This window comes from Anopheles stephensi, chromosome 3 (genome assembly GCF_013141755.1).
Source record: "Anopheles stephensi strain Indian chromosome 3, UCI_ANSTEP_V1.0, whole genome shotgun sequence".
Classification (NCBI taxonomy): Eukaryota; Metazoa; Arthropoda; class Insecta; order Diptera; family Culicidae; genus Anopheles; species Anopheles stephensi.
Window position 1 is genome coordinate 84,321,698 of NC_050203.1, and position 22,022 is coordinate 84,343,719.

Here is a 22,022-nt window from a genome sequence, read left to right on the forward strand (position 1 = left end):
GCTCCAAAAAAGGCGTTATTGTAATCGTCTGCTGACATGGAATTGTTTTTAACATTTCTGAACGCTGATGACGAATTGTCTGAGGTTCGTTCAGCTTTTTTTATTTTTCGTAAGTGGTTCTGTTTTAGCTTACTGTCTAAAACGCAAGTAAGACATCCATCGCAATCGCTAAGTGTCGTCGGAATTGAAGGACGACGGTGATGCACGTTGCTTCAAGTTTTTTTTTGCTCTTGTGTTTGTGCTTCAATCCGCATGTGCAATGGACAAAGCACGCTGATCTCTTGCGTTGTGTGTGATCTCTCAGCAAGCAGCAACTGGAAGCAGCTGAAATGATAAACGAGCCTGGTGCTGGGGAAGCGAATATCTTAGGACACGATCAGACGATCTGCAGACGGAATAAGCGAAGATCTTCTCGGGCATCTTCCATGAGGTGAAGTACATTCTGGTTGACAGTTCAGTGGGCTTTACTCACTTTTTTCGGGTTGGATAATGTTGAAGATTTAGACACATGCTTGCTGTGGCCATTTGGACTACGTGCTGACATTTTATAGCAGTGTTAAGACTCTTCCATAAGGATTTTTGAGGACTTTCGCTTCTTGGTGGGTTTTTATTACATTAGTGATATTTACATTTCTTACACTTTTCTTCATTAATACGTCAATAATAACCTCCCAGTACTCCAATATAAAGCCGCATTTGACGCCACTAAATTAAGCGCAAAAGGCTCTAACGCAGCCGGTCCACCGGTCCAACTTCACAAGATGCACCCGTTCAACTACGATCGCTAGATTGCATCCTCTGCCATTGCCTGACGTGTGCAGATGTTTGATCGCCAATGAGCCCCAAACATAAATAAATAACGACGGTCCCGCTAACCCTCGAGCCGAGTTCGACTCGAGCTCCGGCGGTTTAACCCGAACCAATTTCTAGGAAATCATGTCCGGCAACAGTCGGCCCGCTGAACGGAGGCTTTTTGTTTCATTTCGGGTCGGCAAAAACTAGAGCTGCCACCAGAAAACAAATTATGCATTCAGCCAGCTGCTGCTTCTCTAATTCGCTGCTCTAATGCCAGGTTAACTTACCTCCGTGGCTGGTCGAACAGCATAGTATTATAGGTTTGACGGTGGACGACTTGTGTGCTGGGTTGTTTTTTGTGTCTCAAGTCTCAAGTTGCTTTGGCGATTAAATTTGGCGCAGCCTATCGAACGATGGCACGAGCCTCGACCGGTTTGATTAGATGCGACTAGCGAGCCCTCCGGGTAGGGTCTCCGGTGTCGGAGCTCGGGTGGGGGCTTTAAGCTAAGCTCCCTCACCCTTCGGCACGATGCCCTTTGCTCGCGAAAAAGGGCCAAACGCGATCGCGATCAGGTTGGGCTATTTTGATCAATTTTCCACCGCCACCAAGACGGTGCCGGCTGATGCGAATGGCTCGCGTCTAATCTAACACAGCTGGTTAGTTGGATCTTTCTTTTGTGTCGGGGGATGCAGAGTCGTCTTGATGCGCATCGCTTAATTTATGCTGCCTGGTGGATACAAACTCGCGAAATGCAACAAGATCGCCAACGGCATCGGCCCGCTTAGGAACGGCACGAGCCTTATCATGGTGGATAAACGCGTCGGTTCCGATTTGTTCGGCTTTTAATTTGATTAAGCAAGCTCCAGCTTTAATACGAAAGTAATAAAGGCGTTGCAGCTGTACCGACCATTTGACGCCACCACAGTGTTTCGGTCCTAGTTTGATGCATTGCCACTGCTTGAAGGGATGGACGGCGTACCGATTTTCTTCGAATTATCACAAACTCCTCGCAGTGCAAAGTAATGAAGCGTACTGCTTGAGACGTATCAGGAAAGAGAAGGAAGCTAACCCATTCGTCTGCAGCGTCGTCTACGTCATCGTCTGCAGGGCCTACAGATGGTTCTAATTAAATTAGAACCCCACCGTGGAGGACCTCCAGCTTCCAGGGAGAGTTATCCCCAAAATCAGAGGCAAGAAAGAGCGCGACCCAAACTCTCATGTTCATCGAAACATGTACACCGTAAAAGTAATGGCAGCCATTAGTTTCGCCGTTTTCGCACTCGTCCGCACCCGTCTGTGACCCGCGAGCGATATGGGATGCAGTCGAGGAAATGTAATTAATGTGTAAAATATTTCGTCTACTGCGTGTGTCTGGTCGAGAGTCGAGGACGAATTAAGAAAAAAAGAAAACACGGTGGTGACGGCAGTTTGATAATTCATTTTATTATATCAGTTAGTCGGCCTGCTTCTTGTCCGTTCGTCGTTTGTTCGCTGATAAACTGCACTGGTCGATCAGAAATTCCAAGCTGCATGAGCCATCCCATGGTTTCCAAGGAGATACTGAGCTGCTAACCGTCGAACGTTTAACGTCACATTCAAATAACGCATAACGCTTCCATCGTAACCGTCAAACGTCAAAGTGATCCCCTTCGCCTTTATAGTGCTCTCCATTATTTAGTGTTTTCGTACCATTGCACTCCTATTTTCCACCAAATGTTTGAAACTTTGTGACTATTGTGTTGGAAACAATATTTTTTGCTTCTCTATTTCACTCTTATTTATTTTGATTTGTTTTTCTTTATCCTCCTTCTTTCTTCCCCTTCTTCTAGTGACAAACCAATAAGTGCCACAGCAACACAGTGCTCCTACCCCCCAATGCCTGCCAACCCCCGATATACAGAACACAGACAGACCGACCGTACACGTACACACAAACACACACGCTTACACCTAACCACAGTGATACACCGCGTGCCAACACAATGCTATGGGAGGCTTCAATAGCTCTGCCAACCGTCACGACAAATTCGTACTCAGGGTGAACCGAATGCCGGTAACGTTTTTTTCCCCCCACTCGCAGCAAGTAGTCCGTGGTCCGAAATCCGCCCGAGTGCACCCCCCCAGTAGTCGGATTTGTTTGTTTGTTTCTGGTAGTGTTGTACGTGTTTGATAGTAGCGTAAAACAAAACAGTGGAGAGAGAGAGAGATAAGGCGAAGTTCTTCTCAGAGCACCCTGGAGAGAGTAGTACGAGCAATACGATTTTTCGGGGATGAAAATGATATTGATTTATTTTAATTTCACTAGTTTTAACGTTTTTTTTTATTTAGCACTTTCATTATTTTACTTTAGAGTTTATTTAGCATTTTTTATAGTTAGCGAAAAATTAAAGTCGTTCTATTTTGAATAGTAAATAAACTTAGAGAGAGCGCGCGCCCAAGATTCTTCATCACACCAGAACTGTCTTCGACGAGCTCGAGAACCAAAATAGAATGTTCACACTCGCCCAACGTGGGGCTCGAACCCACGACCCTGAGATTAAGAGTCTCATGCTCTACCGACTGAGCTAGCCGGGCACATGTGTGTCTCTTCCCCGATGATGATTATCAGTTCATGTCCAAGCCCAAGTTTTCGTCCTCCATTATCAATCAAGACACAGATGTCGTACTACGTAGTTTTGTTTTATATTTCGTACCATTGCTTATACTCATCTCTCCACAGTACAGCGCCATAAACCACCCGAGTGAGCCGTGAGTGTCGATTTAATTCACGCTCGTTTACAACGCACTCGGGCACGCACGTACACACACGCCGGCAGCCATCGCCATTTGGCGCCAGTCGTCGTGTCGTGCTGTCGGGACCCAATCTCATCACCACGACCAATCGTTCGCCCCATCCAAGCACGTGCTAGATTTTACAAAATTCATAACCATAACTCTTGATGCTTTGATCGTTTCATCTGCGCAATCTGGTGTGCATGTATTGGAAGTACTCGAGTGACAAGAAGGGAGTGAGGGGCGGGATGTAAAATGCGTGGAAAATTCTTTACCACGCACTACAGACACATGGACAGCAACTTTCGGGATACAGCGAAAAAAAAAATGGAAAAGCATTTCCTTCTCCTCTCTTACGGATTCATTTTCATTCCGGAAAAGTGGATAAACAGACGCACCGCTTCTTCGGTGGTGGTTTGTTTTAATTTTTTCCCCACTTTCCACCGCTCTCCTCCCCCGTCCTCCTACCGTCAGCCCACAGGGGTGGGTGATTTATTCATGCCTCTAACGCTGGTGTCTTTGTGGGTGGTGGCGCTTCTTGGCTTCAATTGCTGCTTCCGTTCTTGTTCGTTTACGGAAGCCAAACGATCGTCGTCGTCCTCAGAGAAGTGATCAGCTGAAAACACACACACAGACACACACACGCACTAGGGGGAGTATGGAAAATATGAGCATTCCTCCCGCTCGTTATGATGGGAGACAGATCGAGCTCGATTTATTATGCGTTCGGTGCGTTGGTGCGGCCCGGAACGCACTTTAACTCGTTCGGATCTTGTCTCGCGAGAAGAAGAAAAGAAAAACAAAACACGAAATCTTCATCTCAAAAAAATGAGGTAAAAATAAACGCAAAAACAAAACTAACTCTGTACAACGACCCGCAAACCCGACCACCACCACAAGCGGGCAATGATGGTGTTAACCTTCAATTTTGAATTGCAAACGGCCACAACACACTGCAATGTGCACTTTTTATTGCTCCAGCAAACGCCAAACTTGCCAGCTCAACTGACTGAGTGCGCTCAGGATCAACGCGCCGAAATTGCTTAATTATCTTTATGAGCCTTGTCTGCGGTAGGAGATTAATGATTCATGCTTGTTTTCTCGTGCTCACGACTCGGACTTGGGGCCTTTGCTTTGCTGCAAAAATGGTTCGGGTATGAGTTTTCAAGCCTTTTCTTTCTCCTGCTGTTGGTCCGCTTCCTTTGCGGGTGGCTATCCGGGGTTTGATCCTCTCGAGAAGGCTCCCTCCGGTCGTTGGAATTGTTGGCGTTGGGTGAAGGAAGTTTTTTTGCAACCAACATTTTGCATCAAACTTGTTCGCGGCCAGCTAGTTGATTTTTAGGGTGTTTAGGTTTTGTTGTTTTGGTTTTGGTGGTTTTTGCGGCTTTGGTAGCCTTAAAGTGGATTACTTTAGCTTTCGAGCGGGTGCCGTGCGAGCAGCACATTTTGCAGCTCATTGTGGTGTGAATACATGTTTTAATTTGTGGTGTGATTTTTTCTGGATAAAAACAGGAAGTTATAAATTAAATAAAAAAGGAATGTTTGCTTAGAATACTCATAGAAGTAACTATTATTTACAAAACAATCTAATCAATTAATAACCTCCAAATGAATTATATCAGTCAAGAGTTTGGGTGTGTTTTTCCGCGCTGCATTGGAAAATACAGCGCGCACACTGGAGCATACACAGCTGAAAAATTTTATGATCGATGACAGCACGTGCCACTCCAAGCCACGCTACTGATGGGGGGATGGGAAGGTTCCTACTCCTACTACCATACACCCACCACCGAATAAATGCACCACAACGGCACATCGGCATCGAATGCACCGCACCGTCGTTGATGTAATGTAATGTGATCACGATGTTCATACGACAACCAGCCTTCCCGTGGAACGTGCCGCCCGGACATGATGCCAAAAATAGCGTACGTGCTTAGGCGTGTAGGCCAGTACAGAACAAGACGCCCTAAAGTGGGTGTATGTGTGTGTGTGTGTCTTTGGTGGAAATTGTGCTACCGAACCTCGTGGTTTGAATGTCGGTTGAATGAACGGAATCGACTGTGCACCCGTGCATATGGTTCAAAACGCAGGAGACCTCTAGGCTAGATGGACGATTGTCTACGTATAAGAGGCATGCCTGCCTCCCTGACGTTGGGATGCCGGGATGCTATGGAAAGGGGTTTTTACTCATTCAATTAAGTACTCTCTTATGTAAGACGCACGCATGTCGCTTCTGATGCTCCGATGCACTAACTGCACCGACGTGTTGTTGATTTTGCCTGTCTTACGATTCTTATGAAAAGCTGAGGAAGGAAATGGGAGACGAAACACTTAAAAAAATCAATATAAAGTAAAACTACAATTTCTTTTACTAAACTGAGTATAAATAATAAGTTAAACTTTAAATTTAAGAAAATTAATATCAAATATCATGATCAAGTATAAAACATAAATTATTATAAAACGAAACAAATATAAAACAAACTGAAAAAACAAGATAAAAAATAAAATAAAGAGTTAGGAATAAAAGAAAACAAAAATCAGGAAAAAGTATAAAATCATTCAGTTAAAGTATACATCTAACATAATAAATTCAAAACACAATAAAATTCAATAACAAAAAAACTAATTTTAAAATTTAAATAATTTTGATTTAAGTTTACGTTTATCTTTATATTGAACAAAAACGAATCAAGAGATCTTAAAAAAGAAGTAAGAGACAATAAAAAACAAAAACAAGTTTAACAATTAAAATTAAATTGAACAAACTGAACAATAAATCAAGCAAATTAAATATAAAGATAAAAAACAGTAGAAAAATGAAAAAGAAAATTAGACAATTTAAAGTCAATAAACGTTTAATGAAAACAATAAATTAGAATGAAGTAAAAACAAGTAAAACGGTGTGAAAAAATTTGTAATTAACTTCAATTGAATAAAGGCATAGAATTAGAGGAAAATAGATTTTAAAAAGTTATTTAACCACACACAATATTTTCTTGAATTACAATACTGCAAGAAAATTTGCTTTAGAACCTCAAGGAGATCGGAAAACTAAGCATTTAAGAAGTCTTTTTTTCCTGCTCTAACTAAGGCTCATTTTTGGCCACCCACTCATCTGTTACCTTTCGCGGCAAGTACGCTCGTTTTCCAAAATATTCCTCTAAATTTAGTCCACATGTTTCCCGAATTGTACTTCTGCTGCGCTCTTCTCGATCCCCCTGATTTTCCGCGCGAAAGAAAATGTCGAACGGATTGCACTTAGCGTTACAAGCGTATTTTTTAACTAAGGGGTACAGAGACAAAGAGGGAGGGAGGGTATGGGAGAGGGACAGACATTTGTACGACAATGATCGTTCTCGTGCATCTTCATAGGCGCAAGCGCTAACGATCAGCAACGATCGAGCATCATCATCACCGTCATCCCTCCCACTATACGGGGTGATAGCGTGCCGCGAAAAGCCGGGAAAAACGGAAAACGCGCCGATATTGCACCACGGTGGGTGGGAAAATCACCAGCCCGGCTAGCTCAGTCGGTAGAGCATGAGACTCTTAATCTCAGGGTCGTGGGTTCGAGCCCCACGTTGGGCGCACGAGATCACTCTTATTTTGATGTTTACACACTTTTCAAACACAAGTACACAAGTAGATGTAGAAAATGTATTAGACAAATTATATAGATCAAAGAGCATGATACCATAAAAAAGCATTTCTAATCATATCTTTCTCTTCTATCTCATCTCTTCTTTCTCTCCGATAGGTAAGTTACGGACAGCGTTGATGGTCGGTCTTCAAGCCCGGATTATAAAGACTTAACAGCTTCAGCACCACAAAAAAAAAACAAACCATCATCTTCCTTCTTTCGAACAGCTGTAATTAAAGCTCGATCAACGAGCACGAATACTATTCCATCCATTCTATTTCCCCCCAAAACGCACAAACATTGTATTTCCCAAAGCGCACCTTAAAGCCTGCTCTTACGCTAAAACCGAGCACAGGAGAGTAAAGGTAACAATGATATATTCATCGTTTATGCATTATTTCGTTTACTCTATTTTTACTACTGTTCAGCTGCTGAGTAGAGCGTGCTCGATATTCGTTTGAAATTTTCTATGTCCTAGAATTACTCCATGTTTTACAGACAATGTAAATATTGTATAGAAAGTGGGGTTAGAATAGATTTTAAACATCAAACTTTTTACAGACAGATAGTAATAGAGTATCATAACACATAGAAATAGTTGATTTACTAAAGTTGAACCAAAAAAACTCAAGCGCTTTAGTTGAAGCTTCAAAAACGCCTTCAATGTGATTTAATATTTAGCAATTAGCCAGAAATCCAGTCATCCCGAAAGTACTCTCAAGCCCCCAAAAGCCTGCATTCCTGTTAAATGCATCAATACCTTACCACGTCAATCGTTTGAAGTTTCACCGGAACCGAGATTGATGGCTCATTTTGCGCCCTCACTTCCAACCATACTTCGTACTTGGCATTAACTCCCAACAAGAAGATAAAAAAAAACACACCCAACAAACTACTTTTTGTGACGAAAAACCAGACGCACGGACGGTAATGACGGAGCAAAAACAACTGCTGCTCACCTTAAAGCATAATCGCTCGGCCACGAACGTCCGTCGCAGTCCAGAATACTTGCTGCACTTTGTTTCACTGCAGAGCCGAGCGGCTAATGCCACTAATTAAATGTGTCAAATTGGCACCTCTTTGCCAAAAAATTTACTTCACTTCGATGGTAGAAGGTGTATTTTTTCTCCCAACTCTTTGTCTGCTCGCTGTTTACTGTGTGTGTTTGTAGGCTTTTGTGCTGATATTAGTTTAAACGTAACCAATCTTCAAGCGGTGCTCGTTTACGATTGTATGAAGCCATCACTATTTTGCAAACAGTTGGTCAAACAGTACAGCAACAAAAACACATCTCTTGGCTTGTTTCTTACACGGATTTGTTCGTCCTAAGAGTTTGCGTTTTTGCTACAATCAGCTAATCAATTTGCTAATTTACAGATTCGCAACACAGCGCAGCGAGAGAGCGTTAGGGGTATTCTCGTTAATCTTTCGTTCAACGCTGTAAATAGCGTGCAAAGCGTGTAAACTCTTGACTTATCAATTTTCATGCTATTTTTTTCTTCTGACTTGTTTAAATGCTGTTAAAATCTACGTTTAATTATATTCTTCAGTTAAATTATTTTTAATTCCAAATTTCAAATACTCAAATCATCACCAAACAACGGTCATTTGCTCGATTCGCAGCACAACTGCTCGAATCGTTTAACATGCTCGACAAAACCAAAAACTACTCGTACTCCGACAGAGGTCGCTACGGCAGCTCGAGAGAAATTGAAATCAAGAAAGTATGCAATTCGCATAGCAATGCTAGTTCAAAGCATACAACCGTCATGATATTCGATGCACAGGGGTCGTAGAAAGAGTTTTATTTAGTTTTTCTTGCATAGATTCAAAGGTTTAAATTAGTTTTAATATTTTGTATTAAATATAATGCACATTTTTACTTACTTACTTCATAATAATTATGTTTTACTAATAGACAAATAGCTGAAATAATTTTTGCTCTCAAGTTGTTAGCATTTAGAGCATTATAATTCAAGCTCGACTAGAGTCAATGAGGTTTTTTTTCTGTTTTAATGATAATGAATCATAATTCAGCCTTTTTGAAATAAATGAAGCTAATATAAGGCTTTCATTCTTTATTGAGCCTCTATTCAAAATATGCAAATCGGGGACCAATAAAAGAAAGTAAAGCAGTAGACGACACAACCTGCCTTAATCTCGAGACAGTCGATGATTGTAGACTTCATGCACAGGTCTATTAGCACAGAATGGCATAGCAAATGAGGTCCAAAATATCTAGTTTCTCGACGTAGGACTGGTCATTCGATTACAGCTACAATCAAGTCCAAGAAGCCTGAAATGACTGTCGAGAACATCTCGAGGTTTGTAGGTTAAAAAATTTAGAAAGACTGTCACTGACGAAGATTTTTTTCTATCCAACGTCAAACAAATCGACTGAAATAAAGTGCTCATTTTGACATTTATTTTAAGCATCTGTTAAATTCAGACTTGAAATTACTGTCTGAATTATCAACAAAGTATAACCAATGTGAATTATCGACTTCTAAAGTCTAAATTATGTTATTTATTTACAAAACATCGATACGAACCCTAACCCTGTTAACAATACATCAAAGTATTACATGCTGTTCACTCTTGCTCGCTCTCTCTCTCTCTCCCTTTCATGTTCGATTAAACATTCACGATCGCACCAGATGACAGCAGCTCATCGCACAAGATGATCAGTTTCGCTCGCAACGACGGCGTCGTCGTTGTCTGTGCCGCGGTTCCGTTTGGTCGCGAATTCGGCACGGGCCGGGCAGGCAATATTTGAAAGACGATCTGACGATCCCGTCACAGACATCTGTGTGTGTGTGTGAGAAACCGGGGATGCGACCAGCAGTGGTCGGCTTGTTCGGTCGGGTCGAGAGTTTTATTTTTAACCATCAGTCTGGGTCTTTCAACGGCCCCGCGAACGTAGCATCACAGATCGCTTGAACCGATCTCAAGTCCCGGTCAGTGGCGGTGGTCAGTTTGGAGTCCACCCGTAGATCGACCGTTAGTTGACGCGGGTTTGTTTTTTCCTTTATTAGTGCTGGAACATTCATTCCATAGGTGTCGTGTTTAGGTAGAGCAAAAGGTAGTTTAAAGGTTCAGTGCGCCGTACTGCACATCGCGAGCGTGTCCGTTCACACCCGTGCATTTTCACTCGTGCCTGGCGATCTGATTCTGTCGCACAGTGTGAAGGTCGCATTTTTGCAGAATATTTATGAGCTTTTCGCTTCGCTTCGTGCTGACGTGCGGATCATTGAGAAACGGGGGAGATCGAGATCGAAAATTCATTGATGGAAAATCGTGCCTTATCGGAAGTGCGCTAAGTGAGTGAGTGTACGAAGCGTGTACACGATCGCCACTATTTACACGACCACCCAGGATCCCCCGGAGGGTGGAAAATGTGATGTGAGGCGTGTGTGTGTGTGTGTGTGTGAAAGCGATCGAGCTGTCAGTTATTTTCGTTTGTCGATTTTCCCCCGTTTGCCACCAGCTGGTTGTGATGATTTTGTACTACAATTTGGTGGCCTATTCCCCAGCAGCAATTCGACAAGCAATTCGGCAGAATAAGTGTGCAAATTACTTCATTACTCATCTTTTATTTTGTAGCAGTAAGCGTAGCTCCAAGTCAACGAAAGAGAATATTCTGCTCAAATAAATTAAAGTGTGTGCGTGTGCGTGCGTGAGCAATGTCCACCGTCAGTTTGAAGGATGGTGCAAATTAAATGGCACAAAAATATACCATTATCTGTTGCGCGGTTTTGTTCGCGTCGCGGTCGAAATTATGTCGTGCGCCGTATGAAGCAGCGGCCGAACAGCTTGTGAGTGCATGTGTACGCAAACGGATCGTCCCGGTTCTGGTCCCGATTTTATTTGCGGCCAACACACTGTCTTTCGCTGCCCATTCCTCGTTCACAATTAATTCAAACGGTGGCGTTAAGGGTGTGACAGCGGGAAGGGAAAGAAGGAGGGAAAATATTTGTGAATTTTCTGCGAGTGGCGTTTGGGTGAGTGCCTGAAGTGTGTGTGTGTTTGTTTTCCTCGTGTGATCGTGGAACCTGGGTCTGTTTCTAAAACCCACTCCACACACAGCTTAGAAAGATCGCCCTACCCTTTTTCAAGGGTGCGTCGTGAAAGATCCTTTTGCGTGTGTTGCGTGCCTGTTTGTGAAGGGTGATCGTGTGATTCGAAAGCACAAAAGAAAGCAAAATGTTGCGGCACAAAAATCACCACAAGCGTCACAATACCACCTACAAACCACCGTTTATGCGAAAGCGACGGGTAAGTAATGCAAGATGTAACTTAAGAACAGGGTCCTCAATTACGGGAAGCAGTGAAAAGTCACTTCAAATGCCTTACACTCTATTCGTAACAATCAAAGAGATCTAATGTGATCTTATAAAGCTCCTTAAAGTTACCTTAAACTCTGCCTTTTACAGCCAACGAACACAAAGGTCTTTGTTCATTCGTTAAGGCCTCTTGGAGATGTCTTCAATCCTTCGCACTAACCATTCTTAATTTTTCTCCTCATTCTATCAGTTAAAGGGAATAAACTCTAAGCGTTAGAGACATAGTAGACTTATCAAATTACTAAAATCTTCATCATGCAAATAGTACCTATAGAGTCTTAAGAAGCTCTACCTTCTACCTCTACCTAGCTTTAAACTCTACCGATTACAACCAAAAACCATCCGATTATCGCACCGACTAGTGTTGACTACTACGACTACTATCACGACTGTTGGCGCTTAAACCCTTTGTTCCTTTCTTTGGGTTGTGTTGTTCCACAACCACAAAACCTCCCCACCGAAGGAAACTTTTGGGGGTGCGAGTGCGGCAACGTGTGGGGTGGTGTGCCGGGGCCCGTGATTCGAGTGGGTGTCAAATGGGTTCGAAATTCATTCATGCTTTCATGAGCTGGCATGCAACGGTTGGGATGGAGACACACACACACACGCGGAAATGCCGATGTGCTTGTTTCCCGGCCCGAACGAAGGACGATTGCTGCAAGTCGAGTCGAGTTCGCATGTAGTTGTGTGGTGAAGAAAAGCAACCCGAACATGTCCTCGAATTTGTCGACATAGTTGAGGGAAAGTGGAGGAATTTGGCAAGCGGAACTTAACATTTACTTCCTTTCCGACCGAACTTAATCCCCTGTGCTTGCCCGCCTTTGGCTGACTACGAATGCATCGATGAGATGGTGCTGGAAGTGTGGTTCGATGATGCACTTTTAGCTCTTGCTTTCCCACACTCAATGTTCGACTGACGCAATCGCCCTTGCGCCATTAGGGACGGGAAAGCACTAAGGAGAAATAATTTGAGTGTTTTAAGCTAGATAAATTTGGCTTTTTACCCCATAAAATAATTTTATTTTCCTAGTTGAAAGTTCTTTGGGAAAAGATAACCTATCTGTCTGTCCGTCACAGCACGCACGTCTGATGTGGCCTGTGATTTTCGGACCACGAACGCATGTTTAATCTCAGCGATGAGTCATCACTGTCCGTTTTCTTACTCACTGTTCTACTTAAAATTGTCACGTTTTTCTTTTCTGACCATCAGAAGCCCGGTTTTCTGCCAACCGAAATGGATGGTCTGAGCACAAAAACTGGCCTTCATGGAGGGTTTTCCAATTTTTGTTTTTCCTCGTCTCCTCCCAGATCCATCTCATCCCGTAACGTAAGACGTATGTGGAATGCAAAAGTAGGGCTCTGCAGTGAGATGAGTGCCAACAGCAAACGGAGGCTGTCCCGCTGTTTGTGTTACAATTCGAATCAATTGTCCTTCGAAATGTAAATCACGCCACTGCTGCCATTTCGGACGCGTTTCAGTCACACTGGAGCCGATCCCATTGATGGGTCTTGTGTTACTTTCCCAAAAAGGAAAGTTTAAGCTTGAGAGGGATTTATATTTTCTGTGCGACTTCCATTACTGGGGATATTTAATATACGTTTGCTGGTAAAGTACACACACACACAATCGTCTCGCCATGCAGATTTTGGACGGACTGACTGCAGTAAAAACCCTTTGCTCTCTACACATTCAATAGTAATACATAAGCATTCATGCCATTAAACCTTTCCCGCCGTGAGGCAAAGAAGAAGGGATCCCTAATGCTGCAGTTTGGAGATGCATTATTTGTTCCTCCTTTTAACGGCATCTGCATAGTGAGTCCCCCCCCCCCGCGGTCTGGGAATAGGACACTTCTTGGTTTTCTGTCTTGGTCGCCATTGTTCGTTGACATCATCATCATCGTTACTGCATCCGTCTGGTGTCTGCTGTCATCTGCGCAGAATGAGATCATAAAAGGCTGTTCGGTCTCAAAAATAAAACAGAAAAAATGGAACCATTTTCCATTTGCTAATATTATGTATTTATATTTTCTTTTAAATTGATTAAATTTTCTCTGTTTAATTTTTGTAACTATTTTGTAATGCAAGTTGCAACATTTGCTCACAAGAATTAAAAATATTGGAGGTCAACAGAGTGGAAGCCATTGTCCTCTTACGTACCAATCCAATGACACCTTCCCATTACGCTAGTCCACACACACACACACACACACATACACACTCGATCATTGGGAAATGAAAAACAGACAGCACCGTTTAAAGAAAATCTCCCCGTCTCGCAAAACAGCAGTGAAAGCAAAATAAAATCTTCGCTGTCCATCCTGCCCGACACGTTATTTACACATACTCACGGCGGCGATCGTACACAGCGATGTGTGTGTGTGTGTTTGTGTGTAAACGAGCTACACTTCATTGACCGATCCGTACAGTATGTCACCACTTCAATATTTATAGCGCGAACGACGTTGTTAGAGCAGACACTTCCGCTCAGAGCGAACCTGATCTTCAGAGAGCGAATCGCACACACACACACACACACACACACTTATGCACATCGCCGAATTTTGCTTACCTCGGTACCCCGGTCAGGATCGATCTGCCTATTAGCACGGGCGCAAAACGTTATGATGTAAACATCATCCCCATTAAACCCTCGCGTGCTCGTGTGCGGCTCACCGGATGGACCAGATGGTGCGCCGTGCAACGCTGAAAGGGCGGCGTTTTCGCGTTTGAATGTTTGTAGCACATGGCCCGATCGTAATGCATCACGCCGATCATTGGAACATTGCGTCGATTGATGTCCAATCGGTCGGAGGTCGGCTTGTGTGGTGTGTGGTTTACGGATGGCTGGAGTAAATGCCAGAAACTCATCGTACCATGTGCGAGTGCGTGATCGTTCGAAGCTGATGATTTATTAATCACTCACCGCCAGACTCTCACACACGGAACGAGCGAGAGAGAATGTGTGTATGTGTGTGTGAGAGAGAGAGGGAAACGCTTCTTCAATGTTTACGATCGTGACCTTACGCTTCTTGGTGGCATGATATTTCATGTCATAGCAAGCGCCGTGCAAATGGAGGATCTTTGCTCGTGTGGCTTTATTTATTGAAAATCTGAAAGCTTTGCTGACGGACAAATGAACTTTAATTGCCTGTGCTTTGAACTGTGCGAAGTGAATTTATTATTTCTCGGCGCACATTGGGTTGGTAATGTGATAGAAATGCAAGGGTTTTCCAGATGATCAAGGCTATGTGACTTCATATGTCGTACCCTGTATTGGAGAAATTGTTTTAAAAGAATACTGCTTATTTCTAATTTTAAATACAAATATTTAAAAATTTCACTTTTCTTTAAAATTCAGCATTCCCAAGATATTGTGATGCTACAGGGTTATACGGATTGCCACGATACAAAATCCTTGAAGCTAAAGATAAAACTAAGCCTCATACACTTCCTTCAACACTTTCTCGCTGCAATACACGGGCAGAAGCTTAAGAAAATAAGCGGAATCAAATCAAAACCAGTAAAACTGCTACGCTTGCTCTACACTACTCTTTAACACTATGCCGATCTGGTTATGTGTGACGGTGTCCTTGTCTGCAATTGGCCCTTTAGTGGGCATACCGGGCAGCCTACATGAACGGTGCCGTTCGTGACCGGATTGCAAAACAAGGCACGCGAACTATGCTGTGATTGTCCTTCAATCTAGCGGAGAAATCGTTTTTTTTTTTTGCTGTAAGTTTAAAAGAAGTATAAAATCATGGCTTAAAAAATATTTATGAGCAACCAGGCGCCTCCATTTTAAATATTTTAATTATTCAAAACAATCTTATCGCTAGTTCTGTTTCGAATGCAGCCACTTTAAAGTGAGTCAAACATTCATTTTTAAATTTCTTTCTTGTGTGGTTAATGTTTATCGCCAATTGCAGGAAAAGCCACTAATGGAACGATGGTTCGAGCTGCGGGCAGTTAAAATTAGGTTAGGAATTGCATTTCAAACCTCGTACGCACATACATACGCTAACGAGCGAACCGCATCCGACCACAAAACTGCCCCCTGTTAGTACTTACACACAGACACAAGCACTCGTTTGCCCATTTACGCAGTCATCAAATGACTTTGCCAAACGGGTCGGTAAAAGAAACCTTGCCTCATTATCCGTATTTTCGTAACGGGCTCGCCAAATTCCTCTGCCCGTTGGTGCCTGGCTCCGGAATTTCCTTCCCAAACCCGAAAGCGTCTTAAGCTAGCGAGATAGAGACAAAACCACCAACGGATTGCATGGTTCGTGTGAATACCGAAATGGGCAGCTCTCCGTGATTTCCATGTGCGGGTCATGGCGACGATTGGCAGAAGAGCGAAACAAAACAACAAAAAAACACACACCCCGTACGAACGCTCCTTTAACGCCACAAATCCCTTCCTTGCTCGACGTTACAACGGGGTACGGGGAGAATGGGGGGGAAACCGAGATGGGCGGCATATCGTATGAGGTTCACAATATCGGCATTGCAGTAAACGGAAGAGTAAAGCCAAGAGGCTAAGGAACCCATCGATGGGGCATTCCGTTTGGATGAAAGTGGAGCGCAAGAAATCGCACAACGGCAGACAACGTAGCACGCACGGCGCATTGTGGTCGGGTTACTCACCCCCTCCCCCTAGCAATTGTGGCCGTGTGCCTTGGGGAAGCGCATCAAATATCGATAAAATGAAATCATAAAAATAATTTGTAAATGATATCGGCAGCATATTTATGGCACTGTATGTATGGCTCTCGTACCGACCTGCACGAGAGTAGAGCGGGTCGACTGCCCAACCCTTGGAGCTTGATGCCTTATGATGCCACCGACCCGAAGACAATTTTACCAGTCCAACCCATCGTCAATAAAACGATTTCGGACAGATACATCGAAGCGAGCTTACGAACCTCCCTAAAGAAATCGGATTGTTCCACGGTTCCACAAACCACACACAATCGGTACATTTGTCATGCAAATTTTGATAAATTCATCTAATTTTCCACCTCAAAAGTGCCAACCAGGGTGGTGGTTGGGTGGTAATTAAATGTTTTGGTTTTCCCTCTCCAAGCAAAGTCTCCCCTGCATCCCGCCGCGGCTCACCCATAAACCCAGGCCTGAAGTGAGTTCTTAATGACGCAATCTAATGTGTGGCTGTGTGTAGTGAATGTGTAGTGACTGCCTGCCAGGGTGCTTCTAATGCAGCACACTCACACCCAGTGTGTCACGTTTTTATCGTTAATTGTAAGCGTCGGTCTTCCGCTCGCCACCACGAGTCATATCAGGTTGACGAACGACACGCTGGAAGGGTTCGCACTTCAAAGCCCAATCCCCCATCTGGAAGCCTGACGGTTCTAGACCGAGGGACGAGAAGAAACGGCACTTGGAAAGGAAAGGAAGAACAAGTCATCTCGAGCAACGCTTTCAACGTACACAGCAAAACAAGACTGCTTCTTGTAGTAGTGAGAGACATACTCCTTTGCTCACTCTCACGCTCTCTTTCTCATCTCACCGATGGTGTTCATTCGTGAACACTCTCACCAACAAAAACAGGCAGGGAAAAGCTCGAACTTTTTAGACCAAAACTCCAACAGAGAGCGCTAGTATGAGGGTTTGCAGCTTCTTTTCAGTGCTTCCACACTTGAGCTCTCGAACCTCTCTCTCTCACTCTATTTCTCTCATTCCGGAGGCCTCCGGGGTTGCCTCCGTACCTTCCCATGCCCACAAGGGCTCATGCGTCTGCACGGTTTGATAGTTTTGCTACGTGTTTTACACTTTTCCGTAGCCGTATCTTTGGATCGATACGCGCATGCGTTTCATAGGTACTTGCCTGCGCCAACACACAGGGTGATTTTACTTCCCGAAAGGCCGATTCGTTATCATATTTGTGATTGTTTCTCAAACAGGAGACACCATATGGTTTTTGTTTATATGAACATTTTGAGTGTTGATTTCGTATGTTTTAAACTAGGGGTTGCTAAGAAAGGTTCCTAGAAGCTAGTGCATTATATGCACTAACAATACTTATTTACTCAATTTATATTTTTTCTGTGATAATGAACCGCTTCCACAACACCCTGTACCGGTCGATTGTCAAAAGCAGCCAGTTTGAAAATAAAATAAATAACCTCGCACACCAGTGCCAGCTCACAGCCGCGGTCCTGCACGCTCGAGCTGCTGTCAGCCCTGAGACGTACACACACTGAGCACACTCATTTATTACGTTCATTTCGGTGCCCATTCCACCCATTCCGGTTCCTGGCCTGCATGCTCTCTCTATCTCTCTCACGCTCTCATGAAATTTACGGATAAGAGTGGCTAAAAAGGAGAAAATGAGAATGTTTTTCACCGCGCACCAGGCGCCTCCATCGCCCCGTGACGCGGTACGAAGCGAAGTACTAGGAGCAAGCATAAACATGATCCCAAAGAGGATCATGCAGTTCGCAACCCCCCTCAAAACACTTTCATCAATCAATGTACTTGTGCATTGCTCTTCGCTCGCTCTCTCATCTCAGTTGAAACATCTCGGCCAAAACCGACAGCACAACTGACAGCATCCCTAACTAGCCCCGAGTGTGTGAGCGAGCAGGCCATTCTCACCAGCGGAGAGCGAAAAACCGCAACCAGTCAGCCGTCAGTGTACTCGCCCGTCGGAGCCCGTTCTGGTGCGTGCTGTCTGTGTCTGTGTGTTTTGGGGGAGAATGAGGATGAAAAAATAAAGCTCAATTCAACCAAACCAGCCACCAGCAGGAGGAAAAAAGTGCGTTCAGGGCAAGGCAGACACGAATCTCGGTGCAAAAGTTGGTGAAAACCTTTCACCGATTGTGGAAAAGCGAACGCGAAACATATTTCTGCACGGTCGAACAGTTTTCCTGTGTGGATTGAGCTTCGTTTGCTGTGTGTTTTTCCAGTTCGAATTTTCCGCACTACCGTGAAGGAAGAAATGATTCCTTACGAACAACGTTGACGTGGTCGGTTTTTTTTTTGTTGCTTTCTCATTCGGTGCGGTTTTTCACGATGCTCTCGGTGCTGTTGCAGCATACATTTTCGGTTGTGGTTTCGTGATTTCATCCGCAAGTGAAAAATATGTGAGCTCTAACGGTTCCATGCGGTAGCTTGAAGACGGTCACTTGACCGTCAGCGAAAGGGTGTGAAATTTTCCTGGGGCTTTTCCACCGACCGACCGACCGACTGAGACGCGCCTGTCCCCGTGACGTGGGGTTTCTTACACCGTTAGCGTGTTCCATGCTCGTACGTGCGTGTGTGTGTGTATGCGTGGTTGTGCTGCGGAAGAAAATAAACGGAAACAAAACGGCTGGCCTTACTAGTGCTGTGGTCTAGTGGGAAAATTCATAACCCTCCACTAGGTTACTAAGAGGTTCAATATAGTTTGTGGAAAGCGTGAAGAATAGCAGTTAAGATGTGAAGACGATTCCTCATCTTATTTCGGGGTATTTGGGGAGAGTGGATTAAATAAACTTAACAAGTATAGCAATCCCTTCAAGATACTAAGAACCCCACGATGCGGAAATCAAAATCCAATCACGAGGAAATTGGGCATTGAAATTTGCAAGCTGTAGCTGTAGATGTGTTTGTCTTCGTGCTCCAGCACCAGCCAGCTGTATGTGTTGTTTTTCTGTGTGCGTGCACAGGCATCCTCCAATATGCGCGCGTGTGAGTGTGTGTTTGTACGTGTAAAAGAATACAATTTCCGACACAGGATAGCAAGATAATCGGGAGGATGCAGAGTTGTATCAAGTGTGGAACATTATTACCCATGTTTATTTCAACCGAGCATTTAAGTGTTTATAGAATCGGTTTTTACTCTCCAGTAGTGGCCAGATAACGCAAAGTGTTGTTCTAACATTTTAAATGTTGAAAACCCAAATGAAACCGAGCACATAATGAGGTCAAAGCCAGCCCGTTTCTTCGCCGACCGCAGCTCGAACTCAATCCGTCCCGTTCCGAGTGCCGTAGTCGCTCCGTCTCCGGCAGGGCAAAATGGGGGAAAAGTTTCCAAAAATAGTCCGATTGTTTATAAAAACCGATGAAAAATGGACTGAGTGAGTTGCTGCTTCACGAAACACGAGACGACGACGGTGGTGACGACGAGGGCGATGATGGGAGGTGTTCCGTGAGCGGGTCGCAACAAGGAACAATTTGTGGAAAGTGGAAAATGCTGTCGAGATAGAAAAGGAGAAACGATTGTGAGCAAGCGAAAAGAGCAAGAGAGAGGTGACTCTTAAGATATGAGATGAGATCGTTTCCATCTTTCGTAATTGCTTGCCTCATGGTGAGAGAGAGAGAGAGAGAGCGTGAGAGCGTGCAACAACACGCAACGTTTCTTGATGGCTGATTTACCAGCTGGATCGTTACTGGCTGCTATAAAGCTTAGTAAAACGTGCTATAAGTTATTTATTTTTTTCTCTTATTTATTTGGAGAAGAAATAGAATCAACTTGGAGGTATATTTACCTTCAAAATGTCATAAAAAAGCACGTTCCTAACCTCACATTTGGCTAACGCTGTCAAAGCAACCCACCACGGTGACATTTCTTGTGAGCGATGAGAGCAAGTGTATCGGTGAGTCTCTCACCAGTCGCGTTACTTCAAAGTCACCGAAACGCGTACATGCATGAGTGTGTGTGTGGGGATTGCGGAATACAGTCCCAAAACCCCATAACCGCCCGAATGTGGCAGCTTTATGTCATTTTGTGTTTTGGTTGATATCGGGCCTCACGCGTGAGATGCTCAGCTCAGCCCAGCTCACGCGCTCTCACCACTCACTGGATGAATTCACATTCACTCTCTCAGCCTTTGGTGGACGGCACGGAATGAACACACGGCCGCAATTTTGTGGACATCTTGCACATCTCCATCGCCGTCGTCGATCACATCTTGTTTCGCGTTTCGGCGAGTAAGGAACAGCACGCGTGTCGCTTTTGCTCGATGAAGCATTGCAATTGTTTATCGGTGGACGGCGGATCTTCTTGCTCCGGCGGTCAGACATGAGTGATGAGTCCTCGCATTTCTTAATCTTCTCGGATTTTATTGTTCTGTTTGTTGGTTGTAGAATTAGGCAATGGTGAATGCAGTGATGTCAGTGGTTTGGGTCACCATTTAGTGTCATTTCGTGTACCGTGGTCTTCGGGGCAGTGATATACTTCGACGTATAGTGACAGTGAGTGATAAGCAGATCAAAAACACACACACACACACACTACTGAATGTTTGGGTTCGGGTTTGCGTGTCAGTAGCAGAACTAGTAGCGAATGTTTACGTGCAGTTTGTGAGACGATCGGATCGCTCTCTGTATCGCGCGCGCGGAGGATACGGACCGGACCCGGTGCGCATTTGAAGTGGACGCAGGTGCGCGCACCCTCCACCCACGATTAGCAACGTCGATCAGATTGGAGCAGGCACGCTAGCGACCGCCACCGCATACCGGAATAGCACCGAAAATATCCGGTCTAGAAGAAGATTGGCGGCCTGAGCGGCCCATGGTTCAGCGAGCCTCATCGGATGCCCCGTCCGTGTCCGGGGGGCATCGAGAGTCCCGCGGCATCGGTCTCGGGCTGGGCTACACGTCGTTTCAGAACGCCGGCTACAACAAGCTCTTTACGCAGGTTAGTTCACCGGACGGGTTCCTCAGGAAGTCTTCAGATATTCCAGTCTTGCGAGTAGCCGATTCGGAACGAGCAAAACAGTTTTGATTTTATTTCCCTTTTCACTACTATCGTTCACTAAACGGTTGACAACATGTTGACAACCATCACGGTTAGTGGTCCAATTATCGGTTTAGTCACGGCACAAATGTGCTTTCCGATGTATAAATAACTGGCATGTTATTGCCGATGGAGCGTACTTGCGTGGTTGGCTGAAAACAAGTCCCGTTTCGAACTTCATCATCATCATCATTATCATCAAGTGCACGAGAGTTATTTTAAGGCAAATATTGCTTATGAATCAGTTTGTACCATCAGCCGCCATTAAAACCGGCACAGCGCCACAGAAAACCTCACATTGACACATTGACAGCAAGTCAACTCGTTGTCAAACCGCGTTTGTTTATGGAAATGGTCCAACAAACGCCGCCGCTCTACAGCGGCAATGCTAGTGCTGGTGGATGGCTGGTTTATTTTCGATCACCCGGTTCCAAAAAACTCGTGCACGAACCTCATGCACCGGTTGAGGAATGTTTAATTATCCCCTTACACTTGAAATTGGTGTAAGCAAACGAGCCAACCTCGATTTCCGAGCCGTTTGGCTGTCACGAGCCTGACCCAAAATCTGTCGGCCGGCGACATCTTCATTCGCAACTGGCAGACATGGACATGGCAGGTCTCCGGATTCTGGTTCGATTACGAGTGCGATTTGAATTTCGCCGGATAATTAGCTCGGCTGTGGCTCGAAATAGAATCTGCCAAATTTTTCCATTATTTCCGCCA

The 22,022-nt window shown here is 44.4% G+C and overlaps 1 protein-coding gene and 2 non-coding genes across 23 annotated transcripts in view; 2 read left to right on the forward strand and 1 right to left on the reverse strand.

Moving 5' to 3' along the window:
- LOC118513809 (voltage-dependent L-type calcium channel subunit beta-2-like) overlaps positions 1-22,022 on the forward strand; it is a 106,480-nt gene that overhangs the window by 66,369 nt on the left and 18,089 nt on the right. For 2 of the 21 annotated variants that reach the window (XM_036060020.1, XM_036060035.1), the window contains exons 1-2: positions 18,218-18,335; positions 20,648-21,200. The exons of 8 other annotated variants lie outside the window; for them this stretch is intronic. In XM_036060020.1, coding sequence (XP_035915913.1) covers positions 21,075-21,200 — 126 coding nt within the window. In that variant the 5' untranslated portion in view covers positions 18,218-18,335; positions 20,648-21,074. Of the gene's footprint in view, positions 1-2,257; positions 2,850-10,086; positions 10,297-10,811; positions 11,490-18,217; positions 18,336-18,356; positions 18,376-18,413; positions 18,547-20,647; positions 21,201-22,022 lie in introns of those variants that run through there. 11 more of the 21 variants (XM_036060024.1, XM_036060027.1, XM_036060028.1 and 8 more) reach the window with 11 other exon arrangements.
- On the reverse strand, positions 3,298-3,370 carry Trnak-cuu. The gene has a single exon. It is a non-coding gene; the product is annotated as a tRNA-Lys (tRNA).
- On the forward strand, positions 7,090-7,162 carry Trnak-cuu. Its single transcript has one exon. It is a non-coding gene; the product is annotated as a tRNA-Lys (tRNA).